This window comes from Schistocerca gregaria, chromosome 1, assembly GCF_023897955.1.
Source record: "Schistocerca gregaria isolate iqSchGreg1 chromosome 1, iqSchGreg1.2, whole genome shotgun sequence".
NCBI lineage: Eukaryota > Metazoa > Arthropoda > Insecta > Orthoptera > Acrididae > Schistocerca > Schistocerca gregaria.
The window spans coordinates 862,871,966-862,891,375 of NC_064920.1; the positions used below are offsets into that span (position 1 = coordinate 862,871,966).

General features: G+C 39.1%; 1 protein-coding gene across 2 annotated transcripts in view; it reads right to left on the bottom strand.

The window, feature by feature from the left end:
• The window catches only part of LOC126272913 (uncharacterized), a 243,142-nt gene that overhangs the window by 67,504 nt on the left and 156,228 nt on the right, over window positions 1-19,410 (bottom strand). For both annotated transcript variants that reach the window (XM_049976187.1, XM_049976198.1), the window contains exons 3-6: window positions 13,461-13,484; window positions 7,584-7,699; window positions 6,852-6,988; window positions 6,671-6,777 (exon numbers count right to left, since the gene is read on the bottom strand). In XM_049976187.1, coding sequence (XP_049832144.1) covers window positions 6,671-6,777; window positions 6,852-6,988; window positions 7,584-7,699; window positions 13,461-13,484 — 384 coding nt within the window. The remainder of the gene's footprint in view (window positions 1-6,670; window positions 6,778-6,851; window positions 6,989-7,583; window positions 7,700-13,460; window positions 13,485-19,410) is intronic.

Consider the following 19,410-nt stretch of genomic DNA (forward strand, 5'->3'; position numbering starts at 1 on the left):
TTTCAACCAGCTTCCTGTACAGGGTCTTTTTAGAAACACTTCAAACTCTAACACTTCGTTGTGAATGCGTTGACCATTAATCACTGTGCCATTTCTTTGGATCTTACATTGATACTTCCATGTCTCCTACATCTACTGTAATCTAGACTGGGTAGAGCATTCCCTACTCTAAAAAACCCTCTTTTATGTACCCACACACAGTCAGCTATCTGAGTAGCAGCCTCAGATGCGTAGTGTACTACTGATCCATTTACGTAAACCTATGCTCATACCTAGAGTCAAACCTAGGGTGCAGCCTAGCTTGTCCCAGAAACTTGGGGTCACTATCTATTCTGGAGACAACACTGCAAATTGTAAAAATTGTTAGCACTCTGTGAAAAACTTCTCTGCCGGTCACTGGAATGATCCAAGTACGATACTGGAGCCCAGTTGACAGGCATGTTTTGTCGCATTGTGCTACACAATTTGCAGCAGGTGGCACCCTGTTCCTTGAATGGGTAAAGGAATAGTCTAACGTGTCAAATGAGGCACCAGCAAACATATTGAGTTCACATGGTTTACTTCCCATCCTTTTCTGCTATTTCCCCAAGTGGACCATTCTTCACCACATATGTGAATTACCAGTAATCAGTAGAACCCTAACCACATGCAGTTGCCCCCATTGATAAGGTACACAGTAAGTTTCCCAACAGGTGAAGTGAGTCACACTGGCTCAGTTTCAGTGAAGACGTTGTCTCATACTGATTAGGTGGTTAGGTGTAACATCCTGAGTTCTCTCTGGTCCATGTTTCCCTGTACGGGGCTCCTAGACCTATCACTGACACACCTCACAAGTGGACAAGTGGTGATGAAGACTGTGTTCCCTGTAGAAGAGACAGTATCCACAGGAGAAGACAGTACTTGAGATACCTTTGGTATCAGTAAGGATGAGCGAAAGTGTTTGCCAGTCTGAGACACAAATCTGGGATCTCCTGCTTATTAGGCAGTTGTGTTGAGCATGTTCTAGCTGGACACAATGTCTATCACATATGTGCGAACTATCTCAGCATGCTCCCTGGCTGGTTCACATTCCCACTTGGTGCCACCTATCCACAGTCCCCATCCATGCCCTCCATGTTTGTTAATATTAGATTCCCACCAGAGACTGAACATGGATGTGCATCCCCACTGAAGGTCATGGCAATCTCTTTTACGAACAAAGTGCAGTTTTACAGTATCCTATTGATATATCAAAACCTGACATTTACTTTTCCTTCAACTAGGCCTTTGTATCTATTCCACACCATAGGATTGAAATAGGATGCTTGGATTATATAGCAAGAAAAGGAAGAGGAGGGAAAAACAGCAGGAGAACATGGACTGAGGGAGAAGGAATGAAAGGAGAATCACTTGGCAGAATTTTGCACAGAGCTTTATTTAATCATTGCCCAAACTTGCTTTAAGAATAATTAAAGAAAGGCATATATATATGAAAGAGACTGATTATGTAATGGGAAGAAGGAGATTTTCAATAAAAATTTTCAACTGCAAAACATTTCTAGGGGTAGATGTGAACACTTGATCACAGCTTACTGTTTATAAACTGCAGATTAAAATGGAAGAAATTAAAGAAGGGTGAGAAATTAAGGAGACAGGATCTGGATAAATTGAAAGAACCAGAGGTTTTTGAGACTATCAAAGGGCACTTTAGAGAAAGATTGAATGAAATTGAAGATGAATCGATAGTTTTGAGAGACAAACTAGAAACAGTAGCAGAGGATCAAACAGGAAAGAAAGACAAGGTTTTGTAGAAATCCTTGGATAAAAAATGAGATTTTGAATTTAGACGATAAAAGGAAAAAATAAAAAACTGCAACAGATGAAACAGACAAAAGAGAATCCAGACATATAAAAAATGAGATTGACAAAGCTTAAAATTGGTAGGCAGAAATGGCTAAATCACAAATGCAAGGCAGCAGAGGTATGGCAATTAGAGGAAAGACAGGTGCTGGTTATAAGTAAATTAAAGAGATGTTACGAGAACCAGCTGTAGGAGTATCAAGTGCTCAAATGGCAAGCCAGTATTAAGGAATAAAGGGTAAGCTGAATGGGAAGGGTTATACAAGGGAAGTGAACTTAAAAAACAGTATTATTTTTAAAAAAATATGACGACATAAATGAAAATTAGATGGGGGATGCAATACTGTGAGAAGAATTTGACAAAGTATTGAAAGACCTTAGTTGAAACAAAGCCACTGACTAGATGCCATTCCCTCATAACTATTGATACCATTGCCAGAACAACTATGACAAAATCATTCCACCTGGTGTACAAGATAAATCAGATGGGCAAAATACCTTCAGACTTCAACCACAATCTAATAGTTCCAGTACCAATATAGGTAAGTACTGAGAGTTATGAATATTACAGAACCATAAGCTTAATAAGTCATGGTTGCAAAATACTGACAAGAATTATTTACAGAATAATGGAAAACTGGTAGAAGCCAGCATGCAGTATATCAATTTGGATTTCAGTGAAATGTAGGAACATGCAAAGTAATACTGACCCTATAACTTTTCTCATATGATAAGTTGAAGGAAGGAAAATCTACTTTTATAGCATTCATACAAGTAGAGGAAGCTCTTTGCAATGTTGACCAGAATAAACTTGAAATTCTGAAGGTATCAGGGATAAAGTACAGGAAGTGAAAGGCTATTTACAGCTTTCACAGGAAGCAGACTGCAGTTATAAGGGCTGAAGGACATCTAAGGGAAGCAGCAGCTGGGAGGGAGTGAGACAGCATTGTAGCTTATCTTCAGTGTTATTAATCTCTAAACTGAGCTAGCAGTAAAATAAACCAAACACTGGGAAACGTAATTGAAGTTCAGGGAGAAGAAATAAAGAGTTCAAGGTTTGTCGATGACAATGTAATTCTGCCAGGTGTAATGGATCTGAAAATCGGACAGTACCCCAAAAAGCCATTTTCAGATGAATATAAAAGTAGTAAAAACTGGGATAATGGAATATAGTTGAATCAAATTAGGCTATGATGAAGAAATTAGAATATAAAATGAGACATTTAAAGTAGTACATGGGTTTTGCTACTTTGAGATAAAAATAACTTATGAGGACTGAAGTAGAGACGATATATAATTCAGAGTACTAATAAGAAGAAAATCATTTTTGAAAAAGAGAATTTTTTTTAAGTTAATTTAAATGTTAGGCTGTTGTTCCTGAAGGTATTTATAGTGAGTGCAGCCATGTGTGGAAGTGAAACATGGATGATACGTAGTTGAGGCAACAGAAGAGGAGAAGCTTTTGAAAAGTTGTACAACAGAAGAATGCTGAAGGTTAGACAGATAGATGGGGTAAGTAATGAGGATGTACTGAATAAAACTTGGAGGGGGGGGGGGGGAGAATTTATGGCACAACTCAACTACAAGAAGAGAAGTTGATATGACACATCCTAAGACATGAAGGAACCGTCAGTTTCGTAGTGGGAGGAAGTATGAGGGTAAAAATTGTACACTACTGGCTATTAAAATTGCTACACCAAGGAAAAAATGCAGATGATAAACAGGTATTCATCGGACAAATATATTATACTAGAACTAACATGTGATTACATTTTCACGCAATTTGGGTGCATAGATGCTGAGAAATCAGTACCCAAAACAACCATTTCTGGCCGTAATAATGGCCTTGATATGCCTGGGAATTGAGTCAAACAGAGCTTGGATGGCATGTACAGGTACAGCTGCCCATGCAGCTTCAACATGATACCACAGTTCATCAAGGGTAGTGACTGGCATATTGTGGCGAGCCAGTTGCTCGGCCGCCATTGACCAGACGTTTTCCATTGGTGAGAGATCTGGAGAATGTGCTGACCAGGGCAGCAGTCTAACATTTTCTGTATCCAGAAAGTCCCGTACAGGACCTGCAACATGCAGTCGTGCATTATCCTGCTGAAATGTAGGGTTTCGCAGGGATCAAATGAAGGGTACAGCCATGGGTTGTAACACATCTTAAATGTAACGTTCACTGTTCAAAGTGCCGTCAAAGTGAAAAAGAGGTGATCGAGACGTGTAACCAGTGGCACCCTCATACCATCACGCCGGGTGATACACCAGTATGGCGACAACGAATTCACACTTTCAAAGTGTGTTTACTGCGATGTCAACAAACACGGATGGGACCATCATGATGCTGTAAACAGGACCTGGATTCATCTGAAAAAATGACATTTTGCCATTCGTGCACCCAGGTTCGTCACTGAGTACTCCATCACAGGCACTCCTGTCTGTGATGCAGCATCAAGGGTAACCGCAGCCTTGGTCTCCAAGCTGATAGTCCATGCAGCTGCAAACGTCGTCGAACTGTTCGTGCAAATGGTTGTTGTCTTGCAAACGTCCCTATCTATTGACTCTGGGATCAAGACGTGGCTGCACGATACGTTACAGCCATGCGGATAAGATGCCTGTCATCTCGACTGCTAGTGATACTAGGTCATTGGGATCCAGCACGGCATTCCGTATAACGCTCCTTAACCCACCAATTCCATATTGTGCTAACAGTCATTGGATTTTGACCAACGCAAGCAGCAATGTCATGATACGATAAACCGCAATCACGATAGGTTACAATCCAACCTTTATCAAAGTCAGAAACATGATGGTACACATTTCTCCTCCTTACACAAGGTATCACAACAACGTTTCACCAGCCAACACTCATCAACTGCTGTTTGTGAATGAGAAATCGGTTGGAAACTTTCCTCATGACAGCACGTTGTAGGTGTCACCACCAGTGCCAAACTTGTGTGAATGCTCTGAAAACCTAATCTATTGCATATCACAGCATCTTCTTGCTGTCAGTTAAATTTTGCATCTGTAGCACATCATCTTCATGGTGTAGCAATTTTAATGGCCGGTAGTGTAGAAGTTGACTGACACTTGAATATGGTAAGCGGAATACAATGAATGTTGCTTGCAATGGTTATGCAGATGCGAAGAGGACAGACTAGCACAGAGAGAGGCATCAAACTAGTCTTCAGACTATAGGCCACATCAACAAACAACATTTACACATATTCTTGTACTAATGATTTTTCTAGTTGTTGCTGATGAATTGTGTGGTCAAATATTGCAAAATTTTCATGTTTTGAGACATGTCCAATTTAAATTGATCTTCATGATGAGTTAATTGTACAACTTTATAAAGTGACTAACTCCAACAATGGTGCAATACTGGCTCCATAATACATCCCCAACATGGAAAATCATTTTTGCATTTGTGGAGGGTTCGCCATGCTTTATTATACAAAGTGTACAACTTTGCTTCCACCATTTGTCGATAGGTGGTGACAGCGGTAAGTAGCAGTTGAAAGAAACAGATTGCAGATGTCAGGCAGTTAGCTTGGACCTCGGTCAACCTAACCTCATTCAAACATTAGTCAATTTGTGTGTGCATCATTAAGTTGTTCTTGATTGAAAATGTCAGTTCACGAGCCTAGTTCTCGTCATTTGCGGGAGGTGTTACTGTTTTGTTTCAATATGAAGAAAACAGCAGCTGAGTCTCATCAAATGCTCTCAGGTACATGCGGTAAGGATGTTATTAGTGGAACAATGTGTCACGAGTGGTTTCAACACTTCAAGAATGGTGATTTTAACATCGTAGACCAGCATAGTGGTGGAAGAGAGAATGTTTTCGAAGATGCAGAATTGGAGACATTGCTGAGTGAAGACTCGTTTCAAACTAAAGAAGAATTGGCACAATTAGTGGGAGTGACACAGCAAGCCATTTAAAAATATCTTAAGGCTATGGGCATAATTCAGAATGAAGGAACTTGGGTCCCATGTGAGCTGAAACCAAGAGACATTTAACACTGTTTGTGAAGAGTTACTTCAGAGGCAAAAACTGAAGGGATTTCTGCATCACATTGTTACCAGGGATGACAAATGGGTTTATTACGAAACCCTAAAAGCAAAAAATCATGGGGATATTCCGGCCATGTTTCCTTGTCGACGGCCAAAGTGAATATTCACAGCACAAAGATCATGCTCTGCATTTGGTGGGACCAGCTCAGCGTCATGTACTGTAAGCTATTAAAACCAAGTGAAACTATCACAGTGCTCATTATGAATGTGTTTGAGCAGAGCATTAAAAGACAAATGGCCGCAATACAGCAAGAGGCACGATAAAGTGAATTTGCAGGACGACAACGCTCGACCCCATGTTGCAAAAGAGGTCAAAATATACTTGGAAACATTAAAATGGGAAGTCCTACCCCACCCTCCGTATTCTCCAGACATTTCTCCCTCTGACTATCACCTGTTTAGATCAATGGTGCATAGCCTGGCTGACCAACACTCCCAATCTCATGACGATGTCACAAATTGGATCGATTCATGGATCGCTTCAAAAGCTGAACAATTTTTTTGACGCGGGTTTCATGCACTGCCCAAAAGATGAGAGAAAGTAGTAGCCACTGATGGAAAATACTTTGAATGATACATGTGTAACCAATTTGTTTCATTAAAGACTCAAATGTTGAACACATTCTTTTTAATAGGTGTAAGTGTTGCATTGAACTGAAAGCTTTACAAATTTCAAAGATCATTAAACTTTACTGTTCTGTTTGAGATGCCAAATCTAGCAGGGCATATGTTGGAAATACCAGACACTCACGTTTAATAAACACAGTGGCAGGATCAATACTAATTTGCTCCAAGCCTCCCCTTTTTGTATTGTTTATGATTATGGACTTCACTGTCTCTTCCAAGCTGGATGCTGTTCTGGAACAATGTTTCCCATTAGCATTGGAATTTTTAATCACAACACAATGTACATAAAATAATGATGTGTTTACCTTTGTATACTTCCTCTGTCAAGGAACAGCTGAAATAATACTACTGCACCATTTCCATTGCTAGTGTTGTCAAATTTTTCAACAACACATTTCCTGAGTGCATACTGCAAATCACTTCCTTGGAACATGTTTTGAAGCTGTAATCAAAAGCAAAACTAAGCCCGGAAATCAATATTTAGGCAAAAAAAAAATGTGATAAATGATCCAAAATGTTTCTCAACTTACTTTCAAACAGAAAACATATTGAGTCTGATTATATGATTTGGTGGAAAGAGGAGAAGTTGTGTTTTGTCTGTCAGCTTGTCCCTTAGTGAATATAAATGACTGATCATCATGAAGTGGATACAAAAACAAGAGAAGCCATCTCCGTCAATAAGTAGTACATCTGTTTCATTTTCATAAATATTGTCACAGATATATCAAGATCATTTTTCTCGTATAACCATTAGCTGTTTACCTAAAACCTGAACATGATTCTTCCTTCCACGAATCTTACCATTCAAGCCACAAGTAACCCTTCTAGAAGAATTAAATACTAAGATATTTTATGCAAATTACTTCTCAGAGCTAATACCAATGCTTTCTGTTAGTTGGGATTGTTTTAGTGCCAGCTTTGCCTTAAAGTGGATATCTATACCACATTCAAAAATAAAAAGAGGCTACATTTTCTTTCAATTTTTATAAAACTTGAAATATATGGGTCAAAGTTTTAGCAATGTTGTTTCCACTCACCATAGTTTGATACAGCAATGATTTTTCTTTAAATTCAGTGCTCGATTTGTCTCGCAAAAATGGCAGAAATTGTTTCTCTGTGTTTGTTTGAAAACTTCCTTCAAATACCAAATCAGCTGAAAGAAGATAAAAACATTTACAAAATATGTATTGTGTTATACAGACGTTATCGCACATGCTGAAAACTAAGCCATAAAAAACATCCAAAACAGTAGTGTTGGGATTGTGATAGATTTATGTTGGAATAACTATTTTGTATTTTATCTGGGTTTGTAATTATTTTATAATCCTGCACAGTTACATATTCTATGTGAAAATCCCAATTCGTGACTCGCATCACCTGCAGTCAAATGTTTTCCAAATAAATAGCAACTACAGGTTCTCACATCAGTCTCTAAAGAATTCTTATAAAAATATTAGAATAGAGAAACAAACTATCAAATTACCACATAGATAAGCAAGACTGTTTCCTTGAAATTAACAGTAACAAAATGCTTCTGTGCAATAAGCTCAATTACAGGGCTATCATTCATGATCATAGAACATATTAATGAATGTCAAATGTTTCCGATGTTTAGGGCTCTGCTGGTGGATCTGTTGAAAATATGCTATGTGTGTTTGGTGACAAATACACTGTGTAAATCCCACAATTTTTCTTTGAAGCAGCTATTCAACATGTTCATGTGGTTATGAAACTTACTGCTGCAAGACGTGACTAATGATGTTCAGATAGTAGCATCAAAATTTATCAGGGACAAAAATAGGAATCATGTATGTATGGAAAGCAGTGCATGAAAATAGCAGTTATAGCTCCTCCAGCTGCAGATGAAATAGAGGCAGACAGAGACCTCCTAAACAAAAACCATGGGAAAATATTGTACTACTGGGAACTGCTATGATTAAAAGTTGATTTAAATCTCTGCAATGTGCTGTGTCAGGTCTGTTTCTGAAGGTCTTGTTTCTTCTATTTTAATTTCATGGCTGTCAGCGCTGGGTTTCAGGCAGTGGTTAACTGAAATCCTGCACCACTATTGATGAGATTGCCTATCACACATTTATGCATGGCTGTCTTAATAACGCAATCCTAGAACGATGCACAAGTTCAGTCGTTTCATAAGACATACATTTATGCAATGCTCTGCTACTGCCAATTTATCAGCTTGGTCCAGGTTTTTATGTTGGTTTTCAACACAGCATTGTTTAGAAGAACATGTCTGCCCAGAAAAAAAATTCCAACACTGCTGTAGAATCTACAGCTAGATGTACATCTAAATCTACACACATAATTCACAAGCCACCATATGGTGTGAGGCAAAGGGTACATTGTATCATTACTAGTCATTTCCTTTCCTGTCCCACTCACAAATAGAAGGACTGTCTGTATGTCTACATATGAGCCCTAATTTCTCTTACATTTGCAATTCTTACCCAAAATGTTGATTGTCAGCAGTAGAATCATTTTGCAGTCAGTTTCAAATGCCAGTTCTCTAAATTTTCTCAATAATGTTCCTCAAAAATAATGTCATCATCTCTCCAGAGATTCCCATTTGAGTTCCCAAAGCATCTCATATGCACTGCATTTCCTAAGGTCAAGATAATGTTAGATGGAGTATAAGTGATTCATCTACTTTGCAGGTGGACAAAAATGCACTTAATGTCTTATTCTTCTGAATCTTCTTTAACCTTTTAAACATTGTGCCACAATACAGCAAGGATGCCAATGTAGTGGATTCCCCCTGTATTTTGCTTTTGCACAATGGACTGAACTAGCTTTGATGGGAATGCATTATGTATCTTTTTTCCAGAATTACTGAAACTGAGTATGCCTTTCTCCTGCAGTGAAATAATGACCAAAATTATTGCTGTGCAGAAGTATGGCTGCTTGTTAGAATATAGCATACTTAAGCAACTGTGCTGCGTAGCAGAAGTATTTAAAAGACACCACATTTACAGTAACACTTTCCAGTGTTTTGTTAATGGAAAAGTAACCCCTCTCTGAAAATGATCTACTTCCCTCTCTTATCACAATAAAGATCTTCTGCCACTGGTACACCCTACCACAATCTTCAATATTTTGAAATTAATTCACTGACTGAATTCTTTGACATCACCTGTATTACGTGCAGATTTACTAACCAATAACAACATACAAAAATTAATTTTCCTATATCATTACTGTATAGCAGATTGAGACCCTGACCATGCAAAAGCCCTATAAAACTGGAGAAGACATGTTGTGCCTGTTCCCCAGGACCTGTGGCTAAGGTGCTTCAATATATTCCATCCTTTATTGGTCCTTACCTTCACATCCTCTAGGTGTGGTAACCATGATGGTTTGAAATAAAAAATGAGGCTCAGAAACCTCACCGAGCCATTAAAATGTTGTACGGTATCACTCACATGCAAGTCAGTTATTTTTAAAAAAATAACAAGAATGATTTAGAATGAGTACATGCCTCTAGAAAATGTAAAAATCATTTATACAGCCTACTTCTCTAACATCCTCCATGTAAGTTCTAGCCAAAGAATTGCTGTTGTTGTATTAGAGGAAGAAACTAAAATTGCAAAATTATCCACAAATAAGGAGCATGTATAGGGATCCCCATGACAGATGTCATACTTTTAATGACTACAGCAGCAGCAGCAACAACAACAACAACAACAGCTACAACAACAACAGCTACAACAAACGTGTCCTCGGGGACCACCATTCTCCTGCTCAAAGCTGTCTGAGAGCATGCAACCATTTTGGTACAAAAAAGTGTTTTGAAAAGAATAAGCAAATGAATATGGAGACATGGCCATTAAAGCCCCATTGGTGGAGCTGTCAGAATATTATGCCTCAAAGTAGTATAGTTTGTCTGAATGTGGTCAAGAAATGTCCCTACACAATGCTGTTGACACAGTGAAGCCTGGTGGATAGTCACCTCTAGCAGGGGAAGTTGTCAACTGTGGACTGATACCTCCTGAACCCACACAGAGTGGCTGGGAGCTGCCTTGCCTCTAACATCCAGACTGAATGACTGTTGTCCATTTGCTCCAAGCTCTTTCCTACATAGCACAATTAAGCAACACTCTGGTAACCACTGGTTTGAGGAGAGGAGTAGCTGCCGTCCTTGAAAAGAGGCTGAGAGGCTGTCAGTAACCCTGTGGCAAATATAGAGGAGGGGAGTCCATCCCCTGTCCTCCCCTCCATAACCATGGAAAATTTTAAAAAATTGGAAGCCTAATTTAAGATATATTTCAGACACTAAATAAAGAAGATTTTCCAGGAATAAAAACTACTGTAAGTGAAAGTTAAGTGCAAAACACTAGAAATTAGTTTAGTGTGTGTTAAAAGTGGGTGGATTCAGTCAGAGGGATCAAACTATAAAGTGAGAAAGCAAAAAACCATAAAGAATAATGCGTAAAATGGTAGGCCAAACCTAAAGAAAAACCTGAAAAAACAGAGGGATGGTCTGGTCATGGGTCCTAGACCCAGGTAGTAAAGGAAAACCTTATAACTGCAAATAAAAACCAGCATTATGAAGGAAACTGAGACCACTTCAACCATCCATGAACTGTCTGCTAATATTAAAGACAAGGAATCTGGAAGGCTATAGTTAGTATGAAGGGCCAAAAGAAGGGGACATTAGACCACTATATGGGATACCGTTAGTCTGGCTCCACAACCACATTGTGGAGATGACTTGTTAAACAAGAGAAAACAATGGGTAAGTTGAGTCTGACTGATGCATATATGGCATAAAACAGTGGACTCCTTCCAAGAGGAGCAGAAGTAAGAGTGCAAAACTGCAGTGGAATCCTTAATTGTGGGGACTTTATTACTGGGAGCAGTAGCACACCAGAGGTCATTCCACTTTTGGGCAAAAGAGAGATTTGATGTGTATCGGCATATCTGCACCTGGAATCATGAAAGGAAATGGGGTTGAGTGTCTGCCTCCCTAGCCAAATGGTTAGCTAGTTCATTCCTTGGGATGCCCACGACTTGGAACCAAGAGAAAGACAACTGAGCAAGTGGCCCAGCCAAAGGCAGAGAGAAAGTCATGGATAACATATGTATATCAAAGGGTGATGACAGTAGCATCAGTCAATAGCCTGCAAGCTGCTCATTGAGTCAGTACATATTAAAACACTGTGGAGGGAGGTCTGAGTAACAAAATTGGGCCCTGTTAATGGCTAGCAACTCTGCTGTGAACACACTACATGATCCTGACAGTAAATGGTGTTCCATGCCAGTAGGAGATGTAAAAGCGTATCCTGCCTTATCTATCATTTTAGAACCATCAGTGTAGAAGATGGTAGCATCCTGGAACTCTGCAAGGATGGAATCCACAAGATGTTGGAACTTCCTGGCAGATTAAAGCTGTGTGCCCAACCGAGAATCGAACTTGGGACCTTTGCCTTTCATGGGCAAGTGCTCTACCAACTGAGCTACCGAAGCACGACTCATGCCCAGTAATCACAGCATTACTTCTGCCAGTATCTCATCTCCTACTTTCCAAACTTTACAGAAGCTCTTCTGCGAACCTAGGTTCTCTCTCTCTCTCTCTCTCTCTCTCTCTCTCTCTCTCTCTCTCTCTCTCTCTCTGTGTGTCTGTGTCTGTGTGTGTGTGTGTGTCTGTGTCTGTGTCTGTGTGTGTGTGTGTGTGTGTGTGTGTGTGTCTGTGTGTGTGTGTGTGTCTGTGTCTGTGTCTGTGTCTGTGTGTGTGTGTGTGTGTGTGTGTGTGTGTGTGTCTGTGTGTGTCTGTGTGTGTCTGTGTGTGTCTGTGTCTGTGTCTGTGTGTGTGTGTGTGTGTGTGTGTGTGTGTGTGTGTGTGTGTGTGTGTGTGTGTGTGTGTGTGTCGCGCGCGCCTGTGTGTGTGTGTGTGTGTGTGTGTGTGTGTGTGTGTGTGTGTGTGTGTGTGTGTGTGTGTGTGTGTGTCTGTGTGTGTCGCGCGCGCCTGTGTGTGTCTGTGTGTGTCGCGCGCGCGAGTGTATACCTGTCCTTTTTCCCCTTAAGGTAAGTCTTTCCGCTCCCGGGATTGGAATGACTCTTTACCCTCTCCCTTAAAACCAACATCCTTTTGTCTTTCCCTTTCCTTCCCTCTTTCCTGAAGAAGCAAGTGTTGGTTGCGAAAGCTTGAATTTTGTGTGTATGTTTGTGTTTGTTTTTGTATCTATCGACCTGCCAGCACTTTTGTTTGGTAAGTCACATCAACTTTCTGCAATTTCTTGTCAACAATATTGGATTATTCCCAAGAATAAGCAGCTTTCACCCAGTTAATACTCGGCAGAAATCAGACCTACATTTGGACCGGACTTCCTTAACAGTTGTGCAGAAAGGTGTGCAGTATACTTCTGAATCCATTTTCAATAAGCTACCACTCAAATTCAAAAATCTTAGCAGTATTCCAGGCACTTTCAAATCAAAACTTAAGAGTTTCCTCATGGGTCACTACTCCTAATCTGTTGAGGAGTTCCTTGAGAAATGAAAGCTGATTCTTGTTGTGTTGTTGACTGCATTTGCTTTATCTTATGGACTGACTTTTTTTGAGTTCATAAACATTTCATTTTTCATCTGTTATTACTTTTGTGATTTCATGTAATAACACGTTCAATGACCTTGGTGATTTGCTCCTCAATTTGGTCCGATGGAACCTCATGTGTAAATAAATAAATAATTTTGCAGATAATGAATGATGTCATAACTTGGGATCTAACTCTTTCATGAATTCCTGCTAACTTGTTTTGATGCAGTTTGCATTGTTGATTAGTTAAAAAAATACATTCAGAGCATTAACTAACTTTCAAACTGATGATATTACACGGCTTTACTTAATGATGAGTTTTGTTTTGGAGTTACTGTGAGACTACATAATGTTTTCTTATACTTACATGTGTCCAAATCAGTCTTGAAGGCTGAAACATAAAGAAAAAAGTGTCAGTCATGATCTACAGTTTTTTGAATGATATTATTTAAAATTGTGATGGTAATGAATGCATATTTAATGAGGGTACTAACTACTTTGTGTTCACAGCATACTAATATCTCATGCCAAAGGTAAAGTAAAAAGCCATCAAAACTAAATAGCAGAACATGTAAGACATAATTACTAATTAATTTGAAATATTGAGAGCAGCATATTGATCTCTGAAATTTAGCTTTACTTCATGTAATACATCCAGATGTGCATCTCAATAAAGTAAAACAGTGAAGATCTTCCTCAGTCACGTAACATTAACATGAAAAATGAGACAGCTATTTTTTGCAGATACATACAAATTTAAAGGTATAAAGACAGTGCTGACTTATGCTGAACCACTTCTTGGAATAGAAGTTACAGTTTACTTATAAGGTGACTGAGGAACACTGCTTCTGAGAAAGATTTGGTACTGTACATAAGTATAGTACCTTCTGACTGCAAGGGACAGTAGCTGCTGGTGGGTAGTCAGCCTGCTGTTTGTCTGGGGTTTCAGGTTAATTAATAATTAGGAAGTGAAGAGGGATAAGAAAAATTGGTAAAACAAGAATGTGACTCGTAATAAATACACCACTACTTACAGACTTTCATAATGACAAAATTTTAATTATCTTCAAAAATATTTTGAAACACATTGTCAACTCAGTTTTTCGGACTAACAGAGAGGAGAACGTGATGACCTGCAGAGGGCATAGTCGCTTGCTTGCATGTGTGGAGTTAGAGCCGATAGACTGGATTTAGTGGAAGGCACTGATGAAAACGAGCAAATGAAAATTGATTTTGTCAGTTGTTGGAAAAGAACACAATAACAGTTGCAAATTGGTTGAATTAGTCATTCATTTCTTTTGAGTGAAACAAATTAATGAGTGAAACAGTTAACATGTTGTCCCCTGCACTTTGCATATTGACTGAATTATTCAGTCTTTCTTCTCAAGTGAAACCAGTTTGTAGTTTTTCTGTCAGTTGTGCCACATTTTTGTTCTTTCAACTGAAACCACTGTTTAGCGTTCCTCTGAGTGAAACCAGTCTGTAGCTCTTTGGTAATAACAAAATAAAAACTATTTGGAAGGTGGTCAAAAGGGAGACATCAAAAATTATAGAAAATACAGACAGTACTGAAGTGTTGCAATGGAAGCATGGTAGATGAAGGTGATATAGTTGCCAATATCTTCAAACACCGTTTTTTTTCACAGTAGCAGGTGAAATTGGTTGTAAAAGGTTTAGAGTTGAAGCCCATGAATCTTCTACAAAAACCAGTGCAGAGCAAAATTAATCAGATGCATGTACCCTATAATATAAATGAAAAGATTCAGAAGGTAATAAGGCAAATGAAAAATAAAAATTCCATGGTCAAAGTATTGAAGCACATCTGCAAATTTATTCCTGAAGTTGTGTGTCACATAGGCCTATTTAATGACTCCACAAATCAAGGTACTGTCCCTAATACATACAAATATGCAATTGTGAAACCACTATTTAAAAGATGTGAAAAAGCTGATGTTTCCACTACTGGTCAATTGCATTGTTAACAAGTCTCTCTAAAATTCTAGAGAAACTAATATTCAAGAGAATAATGGATCATTTTAATAAAAATAAAATCCTTAGTAAAAGTAAGTTTGGATTCCAAAAGGATACTTCAACTGAACACGTGATTTTCTCATTTGTCAACCAACTCCTTGAATACAATGTCACCAGTTGGAATCTTCTGTGATCTGTCTAAAGCTTTTGACTGGATGGATCACAAAATTCTACTTACAAAGGCTCAGCATTATGGATTAAATGGTAAAGTTAAGAGTGGCTCGAGTCATATCTAAGGTGGCAGAAAGTAGTAGGTAGTATTGAACAATTCTGCAATGACACCTGCCTGTTCTGTCTGGGACACAGTGAACTGTGGATTATCACAGCACTTGGTGCTGGGTCTGCTACTTTTTCCCATCTTTATCAATGATTTTCCTTGCCACATGACACAAAAAGCACACTTCACCCTATTAGCTGATGACAAAAGCATTACGATTGACAAAACACCCAATTGCAGTGTAAAGAATACAGCGACAACTGTATTCAAAGAAGCTCTAGATTGGTTCATTTCAAATGGTCTGTCACTCAATGTGAACAAGACTCAATTCATTCAGTTTCAAACAGCAAATAAAAAAAGGAAACTATTGAAATAAAACGTGGTGACAAAGTAATATTTTGAGTTGTGTCTTCCAAATCCCTGGGATTATACACAAAAAACAATATAAATTTGTCAGTTCACATCAACGACCTATGTAAAAGATTGAATTCAGCAGCATTTGCCATTCACACAATTTCATCTGTTTGTGAATAGGAAACAATTAAAGCTGCATACTTGGGATACTTCCATTCAGTTACGACATGTAGCATCATATTTTGGGGTAATCAGTCATGAGCAAACAAAGTATTTATTGCACAGAAAAGAGTCGTCAGAACTATGACTAAGGTGCATCCTAGATGCTCTTGCAGGGGATTATTTCAACATCTCATGATCCTCACAATGCAATTTCAGTACATTTTTCATTACTGTGCTTTGTGAACAATAATCATACAATTTACAAAACAAACAGTGAATATCATGATCATGATACAAGGAGTAAACATGATCCCCATAAAGATATAAAAAATTTCATCATGGTACAGAAAGGAGTACATTGTTCAAGTATAAAAGTATACTTCCCTGAACATGATGTCCATTAATTAAAAATCATTTGAGTCTAGTCCTCAAACAGTTATTCTTCCATTCATTTGCGTGGAAGTTATATATCGCACAGGAAACTGAGTTACGAATTCCGTTCGTAGAAATCACACCCATGACCACAAAGCAGTTTATATTTCACAAAGTTTGAAATATAACAGATATAGTACCCACGGTCATGAAGCAGTGTTCTTCAGATCCTTACGTTGATACTTCAGTTTCACATTTAAGCCTGTCTCTATCCATGATTGTAAACAGGCTGTAGTGGTGTTAGCCTATTCCCCGGCGCATTATTTCAGAGCGGAAGAAATCGATCGATTTTGCATTGTTACATCTTTATTGTTGATTTCATTCTGTTATCGTCTGTCGTCACTGTTACTGTCATTACAATATCTGATTTTTATTGATCGCCAAGATTATCTTCTAGTTTAGTTTCTCGTGCATTTGTATGAAAATACGTTTACTTAAAGCGGAACCTCTGTCGTCATCGTTGTCTTCATCATCATTGTCTTCTTCTATTTCTTCTTTTGCCTTTACTTTTTGCGCGCGGGCTCTTATTGCTGCCGCCGCATCCCGCATCCCTGTCGCCAAATGCCGGAGCCGCAGTGGTCCACAACCCCACGACGACTACCGCAGTCCACTTCACCCCTCCGCTGCACCACACCGAACCACTCTTTCAGGGTTATTGTGCCCGGGCGGGCAAAGTAACATGATACATGATGTCATGTTATATTAATTTCTATTGCAGATGCATCCCAGAGTCCAGATGTTACAATTATGTATGTCTGTGTTTAATTAAATATCAAACGAGGTTGGCAGCACTTATGCTGCAGTTTTTGGGGAGATTTCTCGAGAATGAAAACGACGCATGGTATTGCACTATCCTTACCACGCCGTGCCGACTCTGACCAAGCGACCAATGAAAAATCATTACTGGAAGACCAATCTGAAAGATCTATGTTTTACCCGCTTGCAAGTAAATAAGCTGATTTTTGTTTACCGTCTATTGCACTGCTGCTTCTTTCAAAATTGGCCTACTGATATGTGAAAAATGTTTCCTCTGAAAATAATATTTATTTGCGTTGCTTGTACTTGTTTGTGAAAATTATCTTTAGTTTTTTTTCTTATTGCTGTTTTAAATAGTTAAATCAGATAAACAATGCGTGTATGAAGTGAAATGTGAAGCTTCTAGAATAGTTTATACCACGAATGTTGAAAGTCAACGCAGTGGTAAAAACAAGTCCTTTATCATGAATGCTATCAAATTGGCGCCAAATAAATTATATGAAGTGCAGTATTTAAGTAGAGTGTAAACGAATATATGGAAAATTGATATTTCTCGTAGTAATGTTTGGTATGGCATACACACACAGCATATCTATTGTACTTTGATGCATTTGTTGTATCAGACATTTTTAATTTCTCCTAGACATGTTTCATTAAAAAATCGTTCTGTTATGAAATGTAGGCTTTATCAAGTAAACTGGACCTCATGAAGTTCCTTAAACTGGGTACCTTGTATTATATCGAACTGGGGACCTAGAAATGACGGAGAGGCTTTGTCCCCGCCGTAGCCCTCAGTGGTCCACAACCCCACAACAGGCTACAGCAGTCTACTAACCCCACCGCCGCCCCACACCGGACCTATGTTTACTGTGAAGTTCCGGGAATGCCTCGCACCAGACGAGTGTAACCCCAATGTTTGTGTGGTGGAGTAATTATGGTGTACGCGTATGTGGAGAAAGCGTTTGCGCAGCAATCGCCAACATAGTGTAACTGAGGTGGAATAAGGGGAACCAGTCCGCATTCGCCGAGCCAGATGGAAACCGCCTTAAAAAAAAAAAAATTTCCACAGACTGGCCAGCACACCGGTCCTCAACACTAAACCGCCGAGCAGATTCGTGTCGGGGACCGGCATGCCTTTCCACCCGGAAAGCAGTGCGTTAGACGGCACGGCTAACTGAGAAGTCTTACTGAGTACCTTTTTCACGTTTAAAATCTTTCGGTATTAGTGCGCACTACTGCCTACAGGAAAATTAAAGAGACCTTTGGAGAGAAGAGAACCACGTGTATGAATATCAAGAGCTCAGATGGCAGCCCAGTTCTAAGCAAAGAAGGGAAGGCAGAAAGATGGAAGGAGTATATAGAAGGCTTATACAAGGGCGATGTACTTGAGGACAATATTATGGAAAAAGAAGAGGATGTAGATGAAGACGAAATGGGAGATACGATACTGCGTGAAGAGTTTGACAGAGCACTGAAAGACCTGAGTCGAAACAAGGCCCCCGGAGTAGACAACATTCCATTAGAACTACTGACGGCCTTGGGAGAGCCAGTCATGACAAAACTCTACCAGCTGGTGAGCAAGATGTATGAGACAGGCGAAATACCCTCAGACTTCAAGAAGAATATAATAATTCCAATCCCAAAGAAAGCAGGTGCTGACAGATGTGAAAATTACCGAACTATCAGTTTAATAAGCCACGGCTGGAAATTACTAACGCGAATTCTTTACAGACGAATGGAAAAACTGGTAGATGCAGACCTCGGGGAGGATCAGTTTGGATTCCGTCGAAATGTTGGAACACGTGAGGCAATACTGACCTTACGACTTATCTTAGAAGAAAGATTAAGAAAAGGCAAACCTACGTTTCTAGCATTTGTAGACTTAGAGAAAGCTTTTGACAATGTTGACTGGAATACTCTTTTTCAAATTCTAAAGGTGGCAGGGGTAAAATACAGGGAGCGAAAGGCTATTTATAATTTGTACAGAAACCAGATGGCAGTAATAAGAGTCGAGGGGCATGAAAGGGAAGCAGTGGTTGGGAAAGGAGTGAGACAGGGTTGTAGCCTCTCCCCGATGTTATTCAATCTGTATATTGAGCAAGCAGTAAAGGAAACAAAAGAAAAATTTGGAGTATGTATTAAAATTCATGGAGACGAAGTAAAAACTTTGAGGTTCGCCGATGACATTTTAATTCTGTCAGAGACGGCAAAGGACTTGGAAGAGCAGTTGAACGGAATGGACGGTGTCTTGAAAGGAGGATATAAGATGAACATTAACAAAAGCAAAACGAGGATAATGGAATGTAGTCAAATTAAATCGAGTGATGCTGAGGGAATTAGATTAGGAAATGAGACACTTAAAGTA